At 40.6% G+C, this 21,519-nt stretch overlaps 1 protein-coding gene across 1 annotated transcript in view; it reads right to left on the bottom strand.

Moving 5' to 3' along the window:
• The window catches only part of LOC126475345 (sorting nexin-25), a 174,220-nt gene that overhangs the window by 91,151 nt on the left and 61,550 nt on the right, over nt 1–21,519 (bottom strand). Inside the window, exon 11 of the mRNA XM_050103152.1 lies at nt 5,519–5,655. Coding sequence (XP_049959109.1) covers nt 5,519–5,655 — 137 coding nt within the window. The remainder of the gene's footprint in view (nt 1–5,518; nt 5,656–21,519) is intronic.

Below are 21,519 nucleotides of genomic sequence, written 5' to 3' on the forward strand. Positions count from 1 at the left end.
TACTGTTTTTCCAACCCACAAATAATTTTAAATTGGTTTGGCCTCCTAAGGACCACATGAAATAACTTATGTATTCTTTCTTTTTTCCTTTCTTTCTTTCCAGTAATTTTTCATACTTCCCCTTTGTTTTTCTCTTCTTTCTTCTGTCCGTATTGCACCTGTCTTTTCCTTTGTTTTCTCCTGGAAGCCCTTGAAACCTTTTACTTTTGCTCTGAATCTTTCTTTCTCCTATTTCTTCCTCCATTATTTCCATTTCTCTCAGATCTACTTTCACTTCTTTTAACCAGGCCACTGGTGTTTCGGGTTTTCTGTCAAAGAAGTTAAAAATTCTTTTTGTTATCCTGTTTTCATCTAGCCTTTTTAGGTGTCCATGGAATATTATTATTTCTTTCCTTTGTCAGACATTATGTCTGGTTAAAAATGGAAAGTGACGCGGACCTTGATCAAGCGTGAGTCCCTTTTAACGGTACGGTATATGTTACATTGCATTTAGGAACTTTCAGGTAATTGAACATGTATCAATAATTACAGATTTCTGTAGTCTTGTATATACGTTTGGATGTAGCTGTATTGTGTTGTTGTACTGATGGATATTGTGTGGTATGACTCCTGTAGTTGATAGTATAATTGGTATAATGTCAACTTTATTCTGATGCCACATGTCCTTGACTTCCTCAGCCAGTTGGATGTATTTTTCAATTTTTTCTCCTGTTTTCTTCTGTATATTTGTTGTATTGGGTATAGATATTTCGATTAGTTGTGTTAATTTCTTCTTTTTATTGGTGAGTATGATGTCAGGTTGGTTATGTGGTGTTGTTTTATCTGTTATAATGGTTCTGTTCCAGTATAATTTGTATTCATCATTCTCCAGTACATGTTGTGGTGCATACTTGTATGTGGGAACGTGTTGTTTTATTAGTTTATGTTGTATGGCAAGTTGTTGATGTATTATTTTTGCTACATTGTCATGTCTTCTGGTGTATTCTGTATTTGCTAGTATTGTACATCCGCTTGTGATGTGATCTACTGTTTCTATTTGTTGTTTGCGAAGTCTACATTTATCTGTTGTGTTATTGGGATCTTTAATAATATGCTTGCTGTAATACCTGGTGTTTATTGTTTGATCCTGAATTGCAATCATGAATCCTCCCATCTCACTGTATATATTGCCTTTTCTTATCCATGTGTTGGATGCGTCTTGATCGATGTGTGGCTGTGTTAGATGATACGGGTGCTGCCATGTAGTGTTTTCTTTTTCCAATTTACTTTCTTCGTATCTGTTGATGTTATGTGATCTAAAGGGTTGTAGAAGTGGTTATGAAATTGCAAGGGTGTAGCTGATGTATTTATATGAGTGATTGCTTTGTGTATTTTGCTAGTTTCTGCTCGTTCTATAAAGAATTTTCTTAAACTGTCTACCTGTCCATAATGTACATTTTTTATGTCGATAAATTCCCTTCCTCCTTCCTTTCTGCTTAATGTGAATCTTTCTGTTGCTCAATGTATGTGACGTATTCTATATTTGTGGCACTGTGATCGTGTAAGTGTATTGAGGGCTTCTAGGTCTGTGTTACTCCATTTCACTACTCCAAATGAGTAGGTCAATATTGGTATAGCATAAGTATTTATAGCTTTTGTCTTGTTTCTTGCTGTCAATTCTGTTTTCAGTATTTTTGTTAGACTTTGTCTATATTTTTCTTTTAGTTCTTCTTTAATATTTGTATTATCTATTCCTATTTTTTGTCTGTATCCTAGATATTTATAGGCATCTGCTTTTTCCATCGCTTCTATGCAGTCGCTGTGGTTATCCAATATGTAATCTTCTTGTTTAGTGTGTTTTCCCTTGACTATGCTATTTTTCTTATGTTTGTCTGTTCCAAAAGCCATATTTATATCACTGCTGAATACTTCTGTTATCTTTAGTAATTGGTTGAGTTTTTGATTTGTTGCTGCCAGTAGATTTAGATCATCCATGTATAGCAACTGTGTGATTTTGTGTGGGTATGTTCCAGTAATATTATATCCATAATTTGTACTATTTAGCATGTTGGATAGTGGGTTCAGGGCAAGGCAGAACCAGAAAGGGCTTAATGAGTCTCCTTGGTATATTCCACGCTTAATCTATATTGGCTGTGATGTGATATTATTTGAAATTGTTTGGATATTAAGTGCGGTTTTCCAATTTTTCATTACTATGTTTAGGAACTGTTTTAATTTAGGATCTACCTTGTATATTTCCAATATCTGTAGTAACCATGAGTGGGGTACACTATCAAAAGCTTTTTGGTAATCAATGTATGCGTAGTACAGCAACCTTTGTTTAGTTTTAGCTTGACATGTCACCTCTATATCTACTATCAGTTTCTCTTTACATCCTCATGCTCCTTTGCAGCAGCCTTTTTGTTCTTCATTTACAATTTTGTTCTGTGTTGTATGTCATTAATTTCTGTGTAATGACTGAAGTTAATATTTTGTATATTGTTGGTAGGCATTTTATGGGGCGATATTTTGCTGGGTTTGCTGTGTCTGCTTGATCTTTAGGTTTCAAATAAGTTATTCCTTGTGTAAGTGTATCAGGGACTGTGTATGGGTCTGCAATGTAATTGTTAAATAATTTAGTTAGATGTGAATGTGTTGAAGTGAACTTCTTTAGCCAGAAATTTGCTATTTTATCATTTCCAGGGGCTTTCCAATTGTGCGTAGAATTAATTGCTCGGGTGACTTCATGTTGCAAAATTATCACTTCAGGCGTTTGTGGTATCATCTTGTATGAGTCTGTTTCTGCTTGCATCCACCGTGCACGTCTGTTATGTTGTACCGGGTTTGACTATATGTTGCTCCAGAAGTGTTCCATGTCTGTTATGTTTGGTGGATTGTCTATTTTGTTGTGTTTGTTATCTATTGTCTGGTAAAATTTCTTTTGGTTTGTGTTGAACGTTTGGTTTTGTTTCCTTCTATTTTCACTTTTTTTGTATCTTCTAAGTCGTTTGGCCAATGCTTGTAATTTCTGCTTCTTTTCATCTAATTGCTCTATTGCTTCTTGTTGTGAGATTTTCCCTAACCTTTTTTGTTTTTTGTCTGATATTTCATTTCTTATAAATTGTGTTAGCTGCCCAATGTCTTTTCTCAGTTTTTCTATTCTGATCTGTAGCCTGTGTTGCCATGCTGGTTTTGTGGGTTTCTTCTGTGTGTTGGTTAGTTCTGATCTCTGCCTAGTGTGTATATTTAGTGTAGTGAGTGCTCCTACATAAACCAGTAGTTGTAACTCTTCCATAGTTGTATTTTCATTTCTTTTGTTGTGTATGATTGTGTTGATAGTTGTTATTGTTGTTTCGACTTGTGGGTTATCTGGTGGTCTATGCAATAATGGTCTAATGTCTGTATTTGTGTCTTTGTATTCTATATATGTCAACTGAAATTTTTCTTCTACATCTAACATGTGTGTCACTTCATGTTCTATTTGTGCTTGTTCTGGTGGCTGTCTTAAGATTTCGTTTTCCTCTGATTGTTTAATTGATGCGTGTTGTTCTTTGTTTGTTTGCTCTGGGATGTTTGAGTCCATTACTGTATTTTCTTCTTCTTCGTCTTCTGATTACACATTATTTTGTTCCAGTATTTGTTGTACTTTTTGTTTGATGTTTTCTAATTCTGACTGGGCTATCCTGTTATTTTTTTATTATTACATGGATCTGATCAGCTAGCCATTGTTCTGTTAAAAATTTTAGTTCTGGGTATCTGGCAATAAATGTTGTGTATACTTGTGATCTGTATCCAGCTGTGTTGGTTCCTAAGTTTGTTGCTTCGTAATAACAGAACATGAGGTGTCGGTTAACTTCATCTGACAATATCATCCTCTGTCTTTGTTTTCCTTCTAGAGTGGTTGCAGGAAGCATATCCTGCAAAACACCTCTATTTGGATTTAAATCATTTGCTGCGTGGCTAGCTGTGCTGTTACCACTGTGGACGGGCATAGGGTTCAAGCATCGTCCCCAACCATGACAGCGCTTCTCCGAGGCTTCATTAGTTCTGTCCTGAACCAACTAATCACACTAAGATGGGGGTTAGCCCTATTATTATTATTATCATTATTTTTATTATTATTATCATCAATTAAATCACTCAAGGGAGTCTGATGTTCATCTTATGAGGCACTTGCAGAGTTTACCAACTGTCAGCCGCAGCAGTAGTCAGCCCCAGCAGTAGAACACGATGGCAGTATGTTTTAAGTTAAAAATGAAAAAATTCCAATTGATTGTTTCTATGTAACTTTTAGTGTTTTCTATTCAGAATCACAAAGCCTACATGTAACTAAAATTTACAACACCACACAAAAACATCCATATATACACAAAAGTAAGTACAAGTAGCCAAAAGGCTGTGTGACTTAGCCTTATGCTGCTGTGTAAGGCGGGTGACCTTGAGTGGGACTTAGTCGCTGAGCGAGGCAGCCGGGCAACACGGGCCCTAGATTTACTAGGCCCGTGATGCTGGAAAATCAAGATTGCGCAACACTGATAAGGCGCGCTGGCGCTGTGCGCGCCTGGTGGGGGACAGGAAGTACATCCTGTTCTGAGGCAGCAGCATGCTCAGTCGACTCGAGGCAGCCGCACGAAGCACACAGCCATGCCATACCGTCGTAGAAGATATAGGAGGAGCAGACTACCAGTGTACAAGACAGTGGACACTTTCAGTTTTGTTCCTAATAACGTTTCTCAAGAAGAGCTACTGACTGGTCCTATCACATTTGTTGGATGCAAGATTAACTTTTCATGTACTACTACTGAACTTGTTCCTGGTAATTCATGGTTAACACTTGCTGTAGTACGAGGTAGTGACAAAGCACTGCAAGGATTGGAATCGTACTATGACAGACTTGAACAGACCGGTCCAAGTCAGATCACCAAATTTAAGCAACACTGGGTACTGCCACTATTTGGACAGGTAACTGCCTGAGTGCACCACACACTGTTTGCTGTCTTCCATTTGAATATACAGCAAACCTTCTATCATCATCATCATAATAATCATCCAACAAAGACATGACAACACACTACATACACACCCCATTACAGTCACCCATACTTCCCAGGTACACCAAAATACACAACCCGAACACTTCGCAAAATAAAAATACCAGTGTGCACAAAGGATAGGAAATATGTTTCCAATTAGGTGGCTGAACCTGCCCTTACTGGTCCCCCGGAAGCTATAACATATGACTATTTTTTAAATAAGTACAAGCGAGACTGTTTCTTTATCTTTTGTTAGCTGAAGTGCCACCTAATGGGAAACACAAGACATTAAGGTCACTGGATATGTACACATACAGATATACTGCATACCATAAGAAAAGCACAATATATCACATTTCACAATACTTAATTAATTACATCAGTTGATAAAACATAACAACACATGCTCAGAGAAATTCAGTATGACTACAGATACACAACATAGGGGGAAAATCAGATGACCACTTTACATTTTACAGAACAACTTCAAAAACATTCTCACATACTTGCATTTTGTTGTTCAATTTCTGTTGTATTTCATCTATCTTTTTCCGCGCATAGCTGGACTGGTCAGCAATCTCTAATGTGCCACTGTCCATGCTGTCTGTCACATCGCTTGTATCATCTGAATCGAGAAGTGAGGCTGAAACATGCATTTAATTATCTATATGCAAAAGTATGCCTTATGCAGCATGTAGCAGACCTACTTTCTATGAAGTACTTGACATACAGAGATTAGGGAAAACAAATATGAGACATTTGCAACCACATGTCGTATTATCTTTCCATTGTGAGTTTACTAGGCTTTACTAGGCTCAGGATGTGCACCTGAGGTAGAAACAAAGATGTAGCCCATTATTCTTCCTAAATGCTGTATGCGGAAAACTGCATAACTCACACCTACACCGGAAATTAATCACATTTTTGAAGCAAGAAAGATGTCTTACTTTCTCAGCAACATACTTTCTGAACTGATAAAAAGGCATACACCAACAGTCTTGAAATACTTTCAAAAAGTGAGGCATTTGCACCAAAACAACACTAAAATAAATAAGGACTGACTGCTGAATAAGATGATTAGTTTCACTAAAAATTCTGATGTCACCATAATTTAGTACAAAAGGTTTTACTCAATTTTCAAGATTGAAGATAGAGTACACCAATACATTTCTAGGCTTAACACTAAACAATAGGTTCCTGTAAGGTATTGTTTTCACCTCATAGCTACTCAGTCTGTAAGCAATAAAGGAATGACTAGGGTTAATGTCCCAATGATGATGGATGGGTACAGCTAGAGGACATGTTGAGATGGAACGTGTATGGGTAGGAAATTTTCCAAAGGAGTTATCACAACATTTGCCTTAATCAATCTACAGGAATGACAGATAATCTTAAGTCTAGATGGCTGGAGAAAGATTTGAGCCCAGTTCCTCCTGACTGCATGTCCAGATTCTTAATTACTCTGCTATGATTCTCAGTCAACATGTAAACTAACCTGTAAACCAAAGCCAAATAGTTCTTTCAGATTTTGTACAGTCAATGACTGGGCAGTCATTGGCCAACAGAAATGCTTTAGGATAGAAGAGAAGATTATGACAAAGACTCCATAAAAAGTTATTATGTGCAACATCAAAGATCTGATTGAAATTAACCCCTTCAAACCAGGAATTAACTACAATCGATTTGACACCATATTAATCCCAAACAATGTCAATCTTCAAGTGTTTCAGGAATGTCCTGCTATTCATTCTTTATTCTTTCCCTGCATTTTATGCAGCTGATCTTGGATCAACAAGCACTTGTAATGTATGTAGGAGGGATACTCCAAGTTTTAACAGTCATACTGAATAAATAAAGTGATTTAATTAATTTTGTTTGTTTGTTTGTCTGTCTGTAGATACTTGTCTGCAGCCCTGGACATATTGCAAGCCCCATTCCACAATGCCGCAACACTGTAGCACACTGTGCCAAAACAAAATGGCCCAGCCCATTAATAAAGTGGAGTACCATGCACTTATTTGTTTTCAGCAGCAGTAGAAGTGTTGCAGCTGTGTCAGGCCAATCTAGGTGCCTAAGGAACTCATCTGGATTGGCCTCTCACACCTGCTACATTTCAACTGCTGCTAAAAACGAGTAATCACACAGTACTCCATGTTTTCAATGGAGTGCACCACCTTGTTTTGGCTCCTCCGGCAGCATGCTAAGGTACAGTAGCATTGTGGGATAGCAATGCGTACTGGGAGTGCAGATGTGTAACTGTAAGCAATATAATAGAAGGAAACATTCCACGTGGGAAAAATTATATATAAAAACAAAGATGAGGTGACTTACCGAACGAAAGCGCTGGCAGGTCGATAGACACACAAACAAACACAAACATACACACAAAATTCAAGCTTTCGCAACAAACTGTTGCTTCATCAGGAAAGAGGGAAGGAGAGGGGAAGACGAAAGGAAGTGGGTTTTAATGGAGAGGGTAAGGAGTCATTCCAATCCCGAGAGCGGAAAGACTTACCTTTGGGGGAAAAAAGGACAGGTATACACTCGCACACACGCACATATCCATCCACACATACAGACACAAGCAGACATATATGTCTGTATGTGTGGATGGATATGTGCGTGTGTGCGAGTGTATACCTGTCCTTTTTTCCCCCAAAGGTAAGTCTTTCCGCTCCCGGGATTGGAATGACTCCTTACCCTCTCCCTTAAAACCCACTTCCTTTCGTCTTCCCCTCTCCTTCCCTCTTTCATGATGAGGCAACAGTTTGTTGCGAAAGCTTGAATTTTGTGTGTATGTTTGTGTTTGTTTGTGTGTCTATCGACCTGCCAGCGCTTTCGTTCGGTAAGTCACCTCATCTTTGTTTTTATACAATAACAAACACAAACACGCACACAAATTTCAAGCTTTCGCAACCCATGATTGCTTCATCAGGAAAGAGGGAAGGAGGGGGAAAGACAAAAGGATGTGGGTTTTAAGGGAGAGGGTAAGGAGTCATCCCAATCCCGGGAGCGGAAAGACTTACCTTGGGGGGGAAAAGGGACAGGTATACACTCACTCACTCACTCACCCACACACACACACACACACACACACACACACACACACACACACACACACACACACACACACACAAACATCCATCGGCACATAACAGACACGCAGACATATGTAAAGGCCTTTACATGTGTCTGCTTGTGTCTGTATGTGTGCGGATGGATATGTGTGTGTGTGTGTGTGTGTGTGTGCGCGCGAGTGTATACCTGTCCCTTTTTCCCCCCTAAGGTAAGTCTTTCCGCTTCCGGGATTGGAATGACTCCTTACCCTCTCCCTTAAAACCCACATCCTTTCGTCTTTCCCTCTCCTTCCCTCTTTCCTGATGAAGCAACCATGGGTTGCAAAAGCTTGAAATTTGTGTGTGTGTGTTAACAGAGGGAAACATTCCACATGGGAAAAATATATCTAAAAACAAAGATGATGTGACTTACCAAACGAAAGCGCTCGCATGTCAATAGACACACAAACAAACACAAACACAATTTTGTGTGTATGTTTGTGTTTGTTTGTGTGTCTATCGACATGCCAGCACTTTCGTTTGGTAAGTCACATCATCTTTGTTTATATATATGAGGTGATAAAACTATGATTACTGCTCTTCAACACTATTTTCTCTTGCGACAGCTCCATTGTCCACACAAACAGTGAAAGCAGATTCTCTCTGTGATGTTCACACCAAGGTGACTTGTTAAAAAACTGACTATCAGTGGAAAATGACGAAGCACCCACAAAAGCAAACTGAATCTGACTGTATGGCATCTACTTCCCTTCCATTTACAATTCAGAGAATGATCTGTTCACTGTACATGTTTGTTTGTGTTCGCTCTGGTGTAAACCAGGTTTAAGACCACCAAATAGAATACTAACCTCTAATTAACTGTTTAGAAAATTGATTAATATCAGCTAGAGGACACTGCCAGCTAATTTTAACATCAGTAGTCTAATACTATGTTACTTGATCACCAGAAAATGCCTGTTCAGCATGTAATCAACTGTATCTCCACAGAGAAACAGTTTCATTTGCCAATGGAACTGTACTGACACATTGTTTAACGTCATATTAGTTGACAGCATTGCATCATTAGCACTACCACTGCCACATAACTTGCCCCTCCATCAGGGCAGTGTGTGGGTGTGGCTTACACATGGCAAAGCCAGAGTGTAACGAAGCAGGGTTGCCCACTGCTATCCTGTTTTGGTTTTACACTCCTTCAGTAACTTAGTTAAGCAATGAACTTTTATTTTTTTCATTTTCACTACTCAGATTCCGACTACAGATTCTGAGGCCTTCAGCCTCATAGTACAGAAATCAGAAATAGTTTAAATAAAATTCTCCTAGTAAAATCTATTATTTCAGTACATTCTAATGTCTATTCTGAAAGTAATGAGATAATCAGTTTTATTGGAAATGCATACTATTAAAAGTTATGAACAATGACATATATTGTGCAATACATACTAAGTAAAATTCGAGTGAGCAAATAGATCAAATTCAGCTATAAGACTGCATCCAAAAGAAAGCCTAAATTTTACTGATTCCAGCAAAGTATTTAAATTAACCTAAAGTCTATTAGTTAAATAGATATTAAGACTTAAAATCTGTAGTCTGTATGACTTTCAGTGCCAATTGTGACCAAACTTCCAAATAATTCTGAGATCTGTTTTGATACTTTTGCTACCTTTATTTTTCTACGTAAAATAACTCCAGTCTCAACTTTGTAAGTGCATTAATTAAGAATTAAGTAAATTTGAATATGTAAAAATTATTGTTCAAAAGGGCTGCCGTGGTTATAAGTCGGGAATTCCCACGGCGGATGCATAAGTTAGTTCTGCGTATTTAAATTGATACAGCTCACTCATGTTATTTAAATAATAAAACCCAATAGTTAACTTCAAAACCAATTAGAAAGGATCATTTTAACCCTGGGAAATTATAAACTATAATATATTAACAGAAATAGTCAAATATTCAAGCGCTCGTCTATATAAGGTACGAGCTGGTGCAGTTCTCAGTTAGTTCTCGGTCAGATTCTCTTGGAGCAGAAGTGCGGCAAGTTGGTTAATTTTTTCGGTAATTGTAATTGTGAACTTTTTTAAAGGCTGGAAGTTTTTGACCTACCTATTGTGACGATTAAGTGTAAGAGGCCTGGTCACATGAGTATTGTGTGTGCGAGTGATAACAAATAAATCGCACTGTGGTTGGCATAAATGTTCAACAATGAATATGATCTTGACTTTTGATTTTGGAAAACTTCACCGAGGATCCTGGCTTCTTAATTTCAGTGTGATTTAGGTGAGACAGACGCAGCTACCGGGAAGACAATATTGAATAAACAAAGCAAGGTAGGTCGAGAACACTGCGCACTATCTACTGGGTGAGGAAATGTTTCAATACCGGTACATCCGGTTATGACGTGAACTTTAAGTGGCACTAATAAATAAGGACGTGTCCTGGCACGTTACATGTGGTGCCCCGGGTGAGGAAAATGCCCGGCACGTTACAAGAGGAGCAAGTACTTCAGCAGTATTCCACAGATGATGCAAGCAGTGGCACACAATCAGGCGGAGGGATGACATCACTCCATCTGGGAAGCCAATGAGTGGGATGTGACATCGCGCAGTGGCCACAGCAATCGCACGAATTTCCCTTATCAATCCGCATGGCTATATGACTCGCGTCCAAGTGAGTTAGTGGTAGTTTATGTCCAGTTCAGCAGTATGAAGAAAGCAGCCACCAATCAGGAATCAGCAGTCTACAGTAAACAGTCTACAAGATAGCAGTGGTTGTTGCCACTATCACTCAGCGACGTTGGAAATGAACTTAGCTCCAGACAGTGTTTATTTCTGGGAAGTGTTTATATTGTGTATCAGACTTAGTCTCAGCCTGGACAAATTTCTATTAGTGTTCAACTTGAACTGGATGATACGGTTTGTGAGAGTTGCAATAAATGAGTGTTCATGCCTGTGGTACTAATTAATTTGGTAGTAGTATTCCGGAACCCAATCACTACAGTGGTGCAGTGCAACACCTGACTATGACATACTTCACTGGAAATCATCATGGATCATACCAGTGAGGGACTTCAAATCTTCTAGGGCACACAGCACAGTGTATTATTCAACATTTTGCTGACTAAGAGCATTTACTTCAAGGTAGTCAGTGGTCGTGGTAGGCCTCGAGATCATAATATTCACAAACTCTGGAACTTTCTGTGTGATTTTTCTTGCTGTAACTTACTTTCCTGACCTGTCTGATTACATTATTGAGTTTTTGGCCGAGAGCACTGATCTGTACTTAGTTCAATCAAGATAGTGCACCAACTTCTTCTCACAATTCAAATCTTGAACCTCTTTTATTCTATTAGTGCTACTCACAAAAAGCTGTTAAAAGGGCTAGATGAACAGGAACAATGGCGTTGCATGCCAACTTTGTACAGGGCAATAAAACAGGTACAATTTTCGAAGTCCCAGAGCGAAGCTATCTCACTACATTATGGCGGCTGCAATGAAAACATTTCACCAGCGAGATTGCGTCAGGGCAAAATACGTCGTCAGCAGACTTCAGCAGAATGTAGTGGGTCAGAGCAACCAAACAAGGTCACATCACTTCCGTTACATGACGAAAGAAAGGCTAAAGTGAATGCAACAAACGGTACCAAGAGCTTTATGAAACAGTTCTAGGCTACAGCAAAAATCTGTTAAGCAAGCACGACAGAAGGAAAACTGCTGACACCTTCACAACCACTGATGTGGTCATGACAAATGATGTTGGGTAAACATTAGCCACTAGTTCCCTCCATAAATATCCTGGCAGTTCAGCCTGTAAGGCAGTCAGTCAGACAGACCGATGGCTTGCATGATGTTTGCACTCGATTCCCTGACTGCAGCAAAGTGACGCCTGGCACAAGTTTGCTGTAAATTTCCTACATGCTACAGACAACAGTTCCTACTGAGAGAGATGGCTACATCGCCATAATCACCAGTCGCAGAGTCCAACTCCACAGTCTGCTTCTGTCACAGGTAGGAAGACCTGGACGTCTTTCTGTCTCACCAGGACTAGTGGTGGTGGTGGTGGTGGTGGTGGTGGTGGTGTGGAATGCACCTTTTGGGCTCTCCCCATATAAGAGGCTTCCTTTTGGTATCAATTTGGCCGCGGCATTGTTCAAATGGTAGCTGGAGCATCTGTTTCCGAAGGTTCTAGGAACTGCCAACTACTTAGACGACATCATAATCTTCATGTGCACTACCAAAGAACATGTTTCTCAGCTTGGAGATGTAGCTACACATCTGACAGACACTCTGTTAACATGGACAAGTGTTCTTTTTTCCAGCACAAGATTGAATATCTGGGACATATTCTCTCAATGGAAGGAATCTGTCCCATGAGTAAACAACTCTAAGCCATTGCTCGGCTCCCAGTCAGTGCCAACATCGAACAACTGCAGTCTGTCCTGGACCAAATCAGATACTACAGGAAATTTATTCCAGCAGTGGCCACGGTAATGGTGCTGCTTCATAAATTGCTCAGTACAGGTGAATGATGGGACTGGTCACCAAAATATCAATGGGCTTTCAAGCACTTGAAGGGAACTTCACTGGAGTCTGCTTGAGCACCTGTAAACTGAGGAAACCACTGACAGTGGGATCAAGGCAGTATTTTTACACAGGGTGAGCACAGCAGACAAGCCCATTACATTTACCTCTGAAACACTGAATATGGCACAAAAGGGCTAATAACAAACTGAGAAGGAAGCCCTCATCCTTATCTTTACCATAAAGAAATTTTACAACTATGTGTATGGGTGTCAATTCCTGTGCCAAACAGACCACAAACACTTGGTGACTCATTCTCATCCAACAGCACAGGTTCCCATCAAGATGCAACATTTACAACTTTGGTTGCTTTTCTTGTCGGTTTACAACTATTAGACTGAGATCAGACATCCTCCAACCACAGCAATGCTGACCTTCTTTCACATCTGCTGGCAGGCAGCAATGCAGCTTCTGATGCGCTGTCAGAGATATGTTTCAAGATCGACGTCCTCTCCAGTCAGTTAGTAACTGACCTCCCATTCAATGCCAAAGTCATAGCAGACATTGTCACAGCAAATGGAGTGATCTCACAGGTAAAGCATTTTATGCAAAACAATGGCCTTTGTCAAAGAAGACATGAAAACATCAAAACCTTGTATATTTTTTGGAAATGATAAACTGTACTTCATTGTCCACAATTTGGATGACAAGGTGTGTGTTTCTCACTCTGATGACACTCCAGTCAGCCACCTTGAAAGATATTCCATACATGCCAACAGGGCATAATTTAATTACTATGAAGTGGATAGCTTGACAATATGTTTATTGGAAAGGATTGGAAAAGGACATTGAGTCCATGCTCCATAACTTCATGCTCAGTCACAAGTACCAAGTGGCACCTCTGAAATCCTATACTCCTTGGCCTTGCACCCTTTTCTGGGGGGTAACTGGCTACTTCTTGTGGATGCCCACACAAGCTACCCTTATGTCATCAGGATGAGCAGTACTGCGTGGGGGTTCCTAAGGGCCTGTGCACTAAAACAGATTTCTGCCATGGAGTGTCTCCCTACAGGTATTGTACTGGATAATGGCACCCAATTCACTAGTCAAAAATTTGTGTCCTTCTGCATGGCTCACGGGACACAGCACCTTTGCAGCACACTATTTTATCCAGAGTTGAAAGGGATCACTGAAAGGGATCACAGATAGCTTCGGCTGGGACATTCAAGGCGCAAGTGAAAAAGCTCACATTGTAAGATGCCTCGCTAATGTTTCTCTCTTCTTACACAAACAAGCTCTCCCCAAAAGGATGCATTTCCTGTGCGGAAGCTGCACAGCAGACGTTGAGGGCCTTACTGACCTTCATTACTCCTGGTCATCGGTGAAACACCGCTGCCAGTAGATTAGTCAGCAAAGAATGGCATTTTAAGGTTGATGCTAGTGTCTCCTATTCAGTAGTATGGTATGGCAAGAAGGAATGGTATCCAGGGACTGTGGTGTGTCGCCCAGGCAATCCATTGCAGGTGGAGATACATGATGCAAACATGTGGATCAGCTCTGACAATTAGATAGATTTCTTTCCAGGAATTATAGCCCTATTTTAGTTCCAGAACTGCAGCAGCTTACCAGTGCCAATGCCCAGGCACCACCGGAACCGATGGATGCAGAGCCCAGTGGGGATGGCACAGGTACCAGGATGGAGGTGGACTTTGTCCACTAACCACAGCAGCAGCCGAAGAAGAGATAGATTTGACCCTATTATTTGAAGGGTGAGTGTGGGCGTGGGGGTGGGGGGTGGATGGGGGATGATGTGTACCACATCACTACCCCTGCCTATAAGTCCACACTTCAGTCACAGTGGCATATGGGCTCAGCTTATATCACGGTGACACCAACACAGCATGTACTTCGGTGATCTGCCAAGGAGGCTGCCAGTGGTGGCCATACTTCTTTGCATGCTTTGTCAAGTGCATCAATCAGACACTGCTACCACACAGTAGTCCCAACCAATCATGCGAATTCCCCATGCCAACCCGAATGGCTATTTATGAGCCCAATGACGAACATCCTAGCCTATATCCTTCCCACTACTCCTAAAGGTGGTGTTCCATCACCCATCCAGCCTACAAAACAACCTAGTCCATCCCTATGCCACTTCAACACCCAACTCCTTGCCAAAAGGAATATAACCTTGTGGAAGGCCCAGGTGCAAGACCCACCCAATCCACCCATCCAGCACTTCTTACTTCAGTCCTGTCACAGGCTTATCCTTCCCTATCAGAGGCGGGCCCAACTGTGACAGCAGACATGTCTAATACAAACTCTGCTGCAATCGCTGCACAGCTTTTCACATGATATGACAACCAACCAGCCATCCACAGAATGAATGGCACCACCAAACTGAGGCCATGAACAAAGTTGACCATCCAGTGGTGCAACATGCAGCTGAGCACAACATGTTCGATTTCAATGTTGCTTCGTAACCAGGACCACCTGGATCCTTCCCTCCACCACCAGCTTTTATGAACTACACAGATTCAAGTTGTCCTTGCAACAAATCCTTCACTCCTTAACCCTCCTGGCCTTAATCCCCAGTAAACCATTGTCCCCACACCCTCCACATAATGGTTCCCCCTCCCAATTCATGTGTCCACATCACCTTCATCGTGTTCTGCTCCCAACTGGTTCCAACACACTTGCATCACATGCTCAGCCTGTGCACCTGCCCAACCTCCCTCCTGCGTTCCAACCCAGCAAACCAGCTGCCTCCTTCCAAGTCTCTAGCCACCTACTCTCAACCTCTTTCCCTGCCTCCCACTTCTCTCTCCCTCTACCAACCCAACTTACACGACCCCCAGCCCACCATACTCCACCTGTCGAATTGTACTCCTGGCATTGTGTGTCCAGCCAGCACTACGTGGTGGCATAGACGGGTTTGCAGACGCACGTGTGTGTGTGTGTGTGTGTGTGTGTGTGTGTGTGTGTGTGTGTGTGTGTGTGTGTGTGCATACTCTAGCTTAAGAAAGGATTCATTCTCAAAGCTAGCATGTTTTCTTTCTTTGTTTCTTTCTTGTGTGTGCCTGTCGACAACTCAATGCTTCTGTGTTTCGGCAAGTGGTCTCTCTTACTCCTAAAGCATTTATGTTGTAAATTTTATATTAAGATGAACAGAGTTTTTACTACTTAAACGTATTGAAATCAGCGAGTTTTAAATATTCGCCAAGGCGACGGCATGCAGCTGGGCTGATCCAGGTAGCCATGAGCTGCTGCCCCCGGCCTGAGCAGCTTGCTCGGCAAGCGAGTTAGAGGAATGGAAGGTAGGTTTAACAGGGTCTGATGGAGTGAGGAGAGGACAACCTGGCTTTGACACCAAGACAACCTGGCTTTGACACCAGCATGTGGATGAAGGAGTTGGCCCCAAAGATGGAAGTGTTTCCAATGAGACAGAATATGCTTGCCTTGAAATTTTTAAAAATGCAATAGTAATTTGACAGTAATCTGTCACAAAGCCAATCATATCAACGTACCTACAACACTGACATGTATTCATTGAGACATTAATATTATATATCACAAAACTGCAGAAGTTTAATAACTTCTGAATGCTTCCTGTGGTCTTAACAAATAAGACACTGGATGATAGCTTAGGACTCTGGCTATCATCCCTGAGAGCCACACATTTAAACACTTATTTTATTTATTGAGTTATTACATTTTATATCTTTATAATATTGTAAATGTGTCAAGATCAACATATTCTCCACAGTTACACAGCAAATGAACACACGCTATTAGCCCTTATACTTCCCTTACTTAACCATGTAACGTTTGTCTAAGTTATTACTTGATTTCACAGTATTTGTTTTATTATTTGATCTCTTGTTTATTTAATTAAAACTTAATTCAGCCAGTAAAACACTCAATTTAAGAGTGGTAAAATTTTTGTAAGATCTGGTACACTACTAAATAGAGAGTAAAGAGACATCTATTGAGCAGGTCAACTTCATTGTTTTACATGTCTGACCAGCTTTTTTCTTTGTTATTTGCCAGAGGTGTATGTGTGTGAAACTTACGTTTAATTTAATTACGCCTACATTTTTACACACAGAATACTGTGTCTGGACTGAATGGGGCCGGAAGAAAGAGAGCTTTTATTTAAACCGTTTGTCAAGTCTGTAGCTTATTTATGCATCAAATAATGGTCCAAATTCTAAGCTTTACATACATTATACATTTTGGTTGGGAAAGTGAGGTCTCAAAAGCACAAATGAGCAGACACTCCTGGTTATTCTGCATCTGGTAGTCAGCTCACATTGATCAGTTTTGTGGTAACATGTTGGTGAGCTCATAATGCAGTTGCAGACTTGTAACTGTGATCGATTTTTCAGGAGCAAAAAGGGACTTAAACTCGAAGAGCTGGCTGGAACGTGCAGCATCACACTTTGGCTTACTTCAGTTGCATTTCTGAAATTAATACACAACAGGCTATGAGAATCTATTCAAAATTTCACTTTTTAATTTATTGCCATACTGGACTTGTGGCAAATATGTTGTTTTTAGTTTAATGGAATGGGACTCTTGTTTTTCACATACCAGTGTTATTTACATATTCTGCTACCCTTCTCATTACACATTTATGCAAGCTTAACTGCACTTTAGAATAATTCTTATTATATGTATTTCATGTGTAACTGATTTGTTGTAGGACCACCATTCTTAATAATTCGTTTCGCTAACTGAGTAAATTGGTTCATTTGTCTTAATGCTTTCATGTTGTCTCCATCTGTTATTCAGTAGAATATAACCCTTTTGTCATTATTATTATCATTATTATATTTCAATTTGCTTTAATTAATAATTTGCATTACTTGTCAAGACTTGGATAATTAGACTGCAGGATCAAAGGTTACAACTATTTTTGCAGTGACTTTAGCTGCTGGGCATGAAAGCAGACATGTATGACTCACCTTAAGACTATATTAAGCCACAATTCTAAATAGAGCCATGCATTATCCAATCATGTCTATCGCTAAATTTCATCTCAGGGATGTATTCAGTAAAAATCATTAATAATGGTAAGCTGCAAGGTTTGATGCTCCAAGAAGTTATAAAGTTCTTTTGCCACATGTAGCTACAATGAAAAAGTGTAGCCCACATACCAGTAGAAACATACTGGCATAAACATAGCTGATTCTAATGCTTTCGTCCCCAGACACGTCTACAGGTGTGCCATAATGGGTGATAGTACCCATCAGTTTGCCATAATATTTTCCAGCGTTAAACAAGATCTATGTTAATCTGAGAATGTATGTGAAGAGTTCAGGCTGGTAATGTGTGTGACGAACAATCTAAGCCAATATGTAAGGAAGTTCAAATACCACATTCACATCTCCACTTAATTCGTAGACCACCTCAACCAATATATTTCTGTGTTAGCAACGGAATGGACAGTTTTTATGTAACCTGTATCTTTTGAATGGTCCACTTTAAAAATCCTTGGAATTATTTGTTGAAAACTTCTACAAATCTTTCATGTATTCTCTAGGCACTCACTAATGTAAATCTATTGCCTAATTTACGGAAAATATTCTGAACATAGCGGCGTCAATAGATAAACAGCTTTCACCTGCTGTGCAAACCTTTGCAAGGAACATATTCTGACAAAGCCACTAGAATCCTTTGAGTTCAAGCCAATGTCTTTCTATTGAGATGTGGTCAATAAATTTGTGGTATCACCACATGGAAGTGAAGAATACCATTTCTTCAAAATAGCTAAACAGCCTTAATCCATATATATTATAAAAATTGATGTACATATGTATGTATGTATGCATATATGTTTCACATCTCTTAAAACACTGGACTAATTTCAACCAAACTTAGTAGCCATATCACTTACTGTCTGGACACAGTCACTGTGGATGTAAGAACGGTCCATCTATCAAAGGGAAGGGGGGGGGAGGGTTAAAAAGTAGTATAGTCCACCAAGTGCAAATAGCCAGACCGTATTCATCCAATATTTGAGAATGAAAGTTATTGCAATATACTTCACACGTAATTTCAAACAATTAGCTGAGGACACCTTATTCACATTCCTCCAGAACCTCAACAACTTCTCCCCCATTTGCTTCACCTGGTCCTACTCAACCCAACAAGCCACCTTCCTAGATGTTGACCTCCGCCTCGGAGATGGCTACATCAGTACCTCCGTCCATATCAAACCTACTAACCACGAGCAATACCTTCACTTCGACAACTGCCACCCATTTCATACCAAAAAGTCCCTTCCGTACAGCCAAGCCACCCGTGGTCATCCCATCTGCAGTGATGAGCAGTCCCTCTCTAAATATACCGAGGGTCTCACTGAAGCCTTCACTGACCATAATTATCCTCCCATCCTTGTACAAACACAAATCTCCTGTGCCTTATCATTCCTGTCTCCCACCACCTCCCAAAGTCCCACAGTCCGGCCACAGAGGAGCATTCCCCTCGTAACTCAGTACCATCCGGGACTGAAACAACTGAATTACATTCTCCGCCAGGGTTTCGATTACCTCTCGTCGTGCGCTGAAATGAGAAATGTCCTACCCACTATCCTTCCCACCCCTCCTACCATGGTACTCCACCGTCCACCGAACCTACACAATATACTCGTCCATCCTTACACAACCCCTGCTCCCAATCCCTTACCTCATGGTTCATACCCCTGTAATAGACCTAGATGCAAGACCTGTCCCATACATCCTCCTACCACCATCTACTCCAGTCCGGTCACTAACATTACCTATCACAGCAAAGGCAGGGCTACCTGTGAAACCAGTCATGTGATCTACAAGCTAAGCTGCAACCACTGTGCTGCATTCTATGTAGGCATGACAACCAACAAGCTGTCTGTCCGCATGAACGGCCACCAACCAACTGTGGCCAAAAACAAGTGGACCACCCTGTAGCTGAACACGCTGCCAAACATGATACCCCTCATCTCAATGAGTGCTTCAGAGCCTGTGCCATATGGATCCTTCCCACCAACACCAGCTTTTCTGAATTGGGCAGGTGGGAACTTTCCCTGCAATAGATCCTACATTCCCATAACCCTCCTGACCTCAACCTTCGTTAGTCACTGTCCTCACCCATACAGCCCCCTCCCTGTTCCCATTCCAGCACTAAACAGCTGTCACTTCACAGCCACACCCAGTCTTTTAATTTCTTTTATTTTTATTTCTCTCCTTTCTGCTACTTAATCCCTCCCTCCTCCACACCTTCTCTCCTACCCTCCGTCTAAACTGCAACCCTTCACTGTCCGCCACTCCCACCATACTATCCCTCCTCCTCCCCGCCCCAGCCTCCTCCTTACCCCCACCCAGTCACCACTCCCATCATGCACTGGTGCTACTGCTCCCAGTGTGGTTTCAGCTCTCTGAGACTGCAGATGTGTGTGCAAGTTGCGCTTGTGTGTGTGTGTGTGTGTGTGTGTGTGTGTGTGTGTGTGTGTACTGCTGACAAAGGCCTTAATGGCCGAAAGCTACGATTGTGTGAATCTTTTTATTGTGCCTATCACAGCTCAGAATCTCTGCTATATGGTGAGTATCAACTTTCCTTCTCTCGTATTGAAACTTTTTTTCCTCATAGACAACACCCACAAAATGATGAAAGGATAAAGTTCACTGGTTACTAAATTTCTGCTGTTCATGCAATAAAATCATCATACCAGGCAAGCCAATTTAATGTATTACTTCTTTACTATTAATTGTATTGGCAACATATTTTGCAGACAGCATTCACAATACCACTGAATGTACCAGCACAATTATATCACTGTAGGGCATGTAGTTCTGGAGATAGGATGTAAAACACTGAGAAGCATGAAAAACTGCTTCACCATGCATGATATTTAAATTTACTACATCTTTGCTGCAAACTCAAATACAACACATCTCACAGACAGTATCTACATATGGTGCTGAATGTACCTACAAAAATATATCATTGTATGAAACACAGTTCAGGAGATATGGTGTATAATACTGAGATGAGTGAAAAACTGCTGCATCATGCACGACATTTTAATTTATTACTTTTTTACTACTAACCATTTGCAACACATTTCATAGGCAGTATCCACATATGCAGCTGAATGTATCTACATAAATACATAGTGCTTCAAAATTCATGTTACATGATTCTAGAGTGTGAAGAGGAGACTTACTAGATCAAATTTCACACAGGAACTCATGTCCAGAAACAGCTCATTTCCATGTTGCAAGGAGAACAAGACGTGGAGATTTCACTCTATTTACTGTTATATTACAACAGTTATTAGATATGATGACCAACAAGTTCAGTGCACGGAGTGGATCAGCACAATAATTTTGCATAAATTCTGTCCACCATGCATGGTGTATGGTTAATAATTTCTGCCGCAGCACAGATCCATGTAACCAGATCTTCCTCCAACTGGACAGGGGTCTCGTAAACAAGACTCTTCGTGTGACTCCACAAGAAAAATCCCAAAAAGTTTAAATCTAGGGATACTGGTGGCCAAACATGTGGTCCACATCAACGGATCCATCTGTCCCTGTAGACTACATTCGTATGGTTTCGGATGTGAACTGAAAAATGTAATGCCGCGCCATCGTGCTGAACCTCGATTCATGTCAAATATCCAATAGCACATCTTCCAAAAGTCCTGCCAGCACTTGTTGCAGGAATATCAAGTACCTGGAACACATGAGCTTCTGGTAGCAAGGCTGTATGGCCCAGTCACACAACCCCCATAAATATCTGGACAGACTTGGATGCCAAATGTGTGATGAAATCTTCACATGCATGTGGCTCTGTGGTTTTCTTCATCCCAAATGCGGCCATTTTGAGCTTTCTGAAAACCTTCCCTGTTGAAATGTGCTTTGTTGGTGAGCA

This window comes from Schistocerca serialis, chromosome 4 (genome assembly GCF_023864345.2).
Source record: "Schistocerca serialis cubense isolate TAMUIC-IGC-003099 chromosome 4, iqSchSeri2.2, whole genome shotgun sequence".
Classification (NCBI taxonomy): Eukaryota; Metazoa; Arthropoda; class Insecta; order Orthoptera; family Acrididae; genus Schistocerca; species Schistocerca serialis.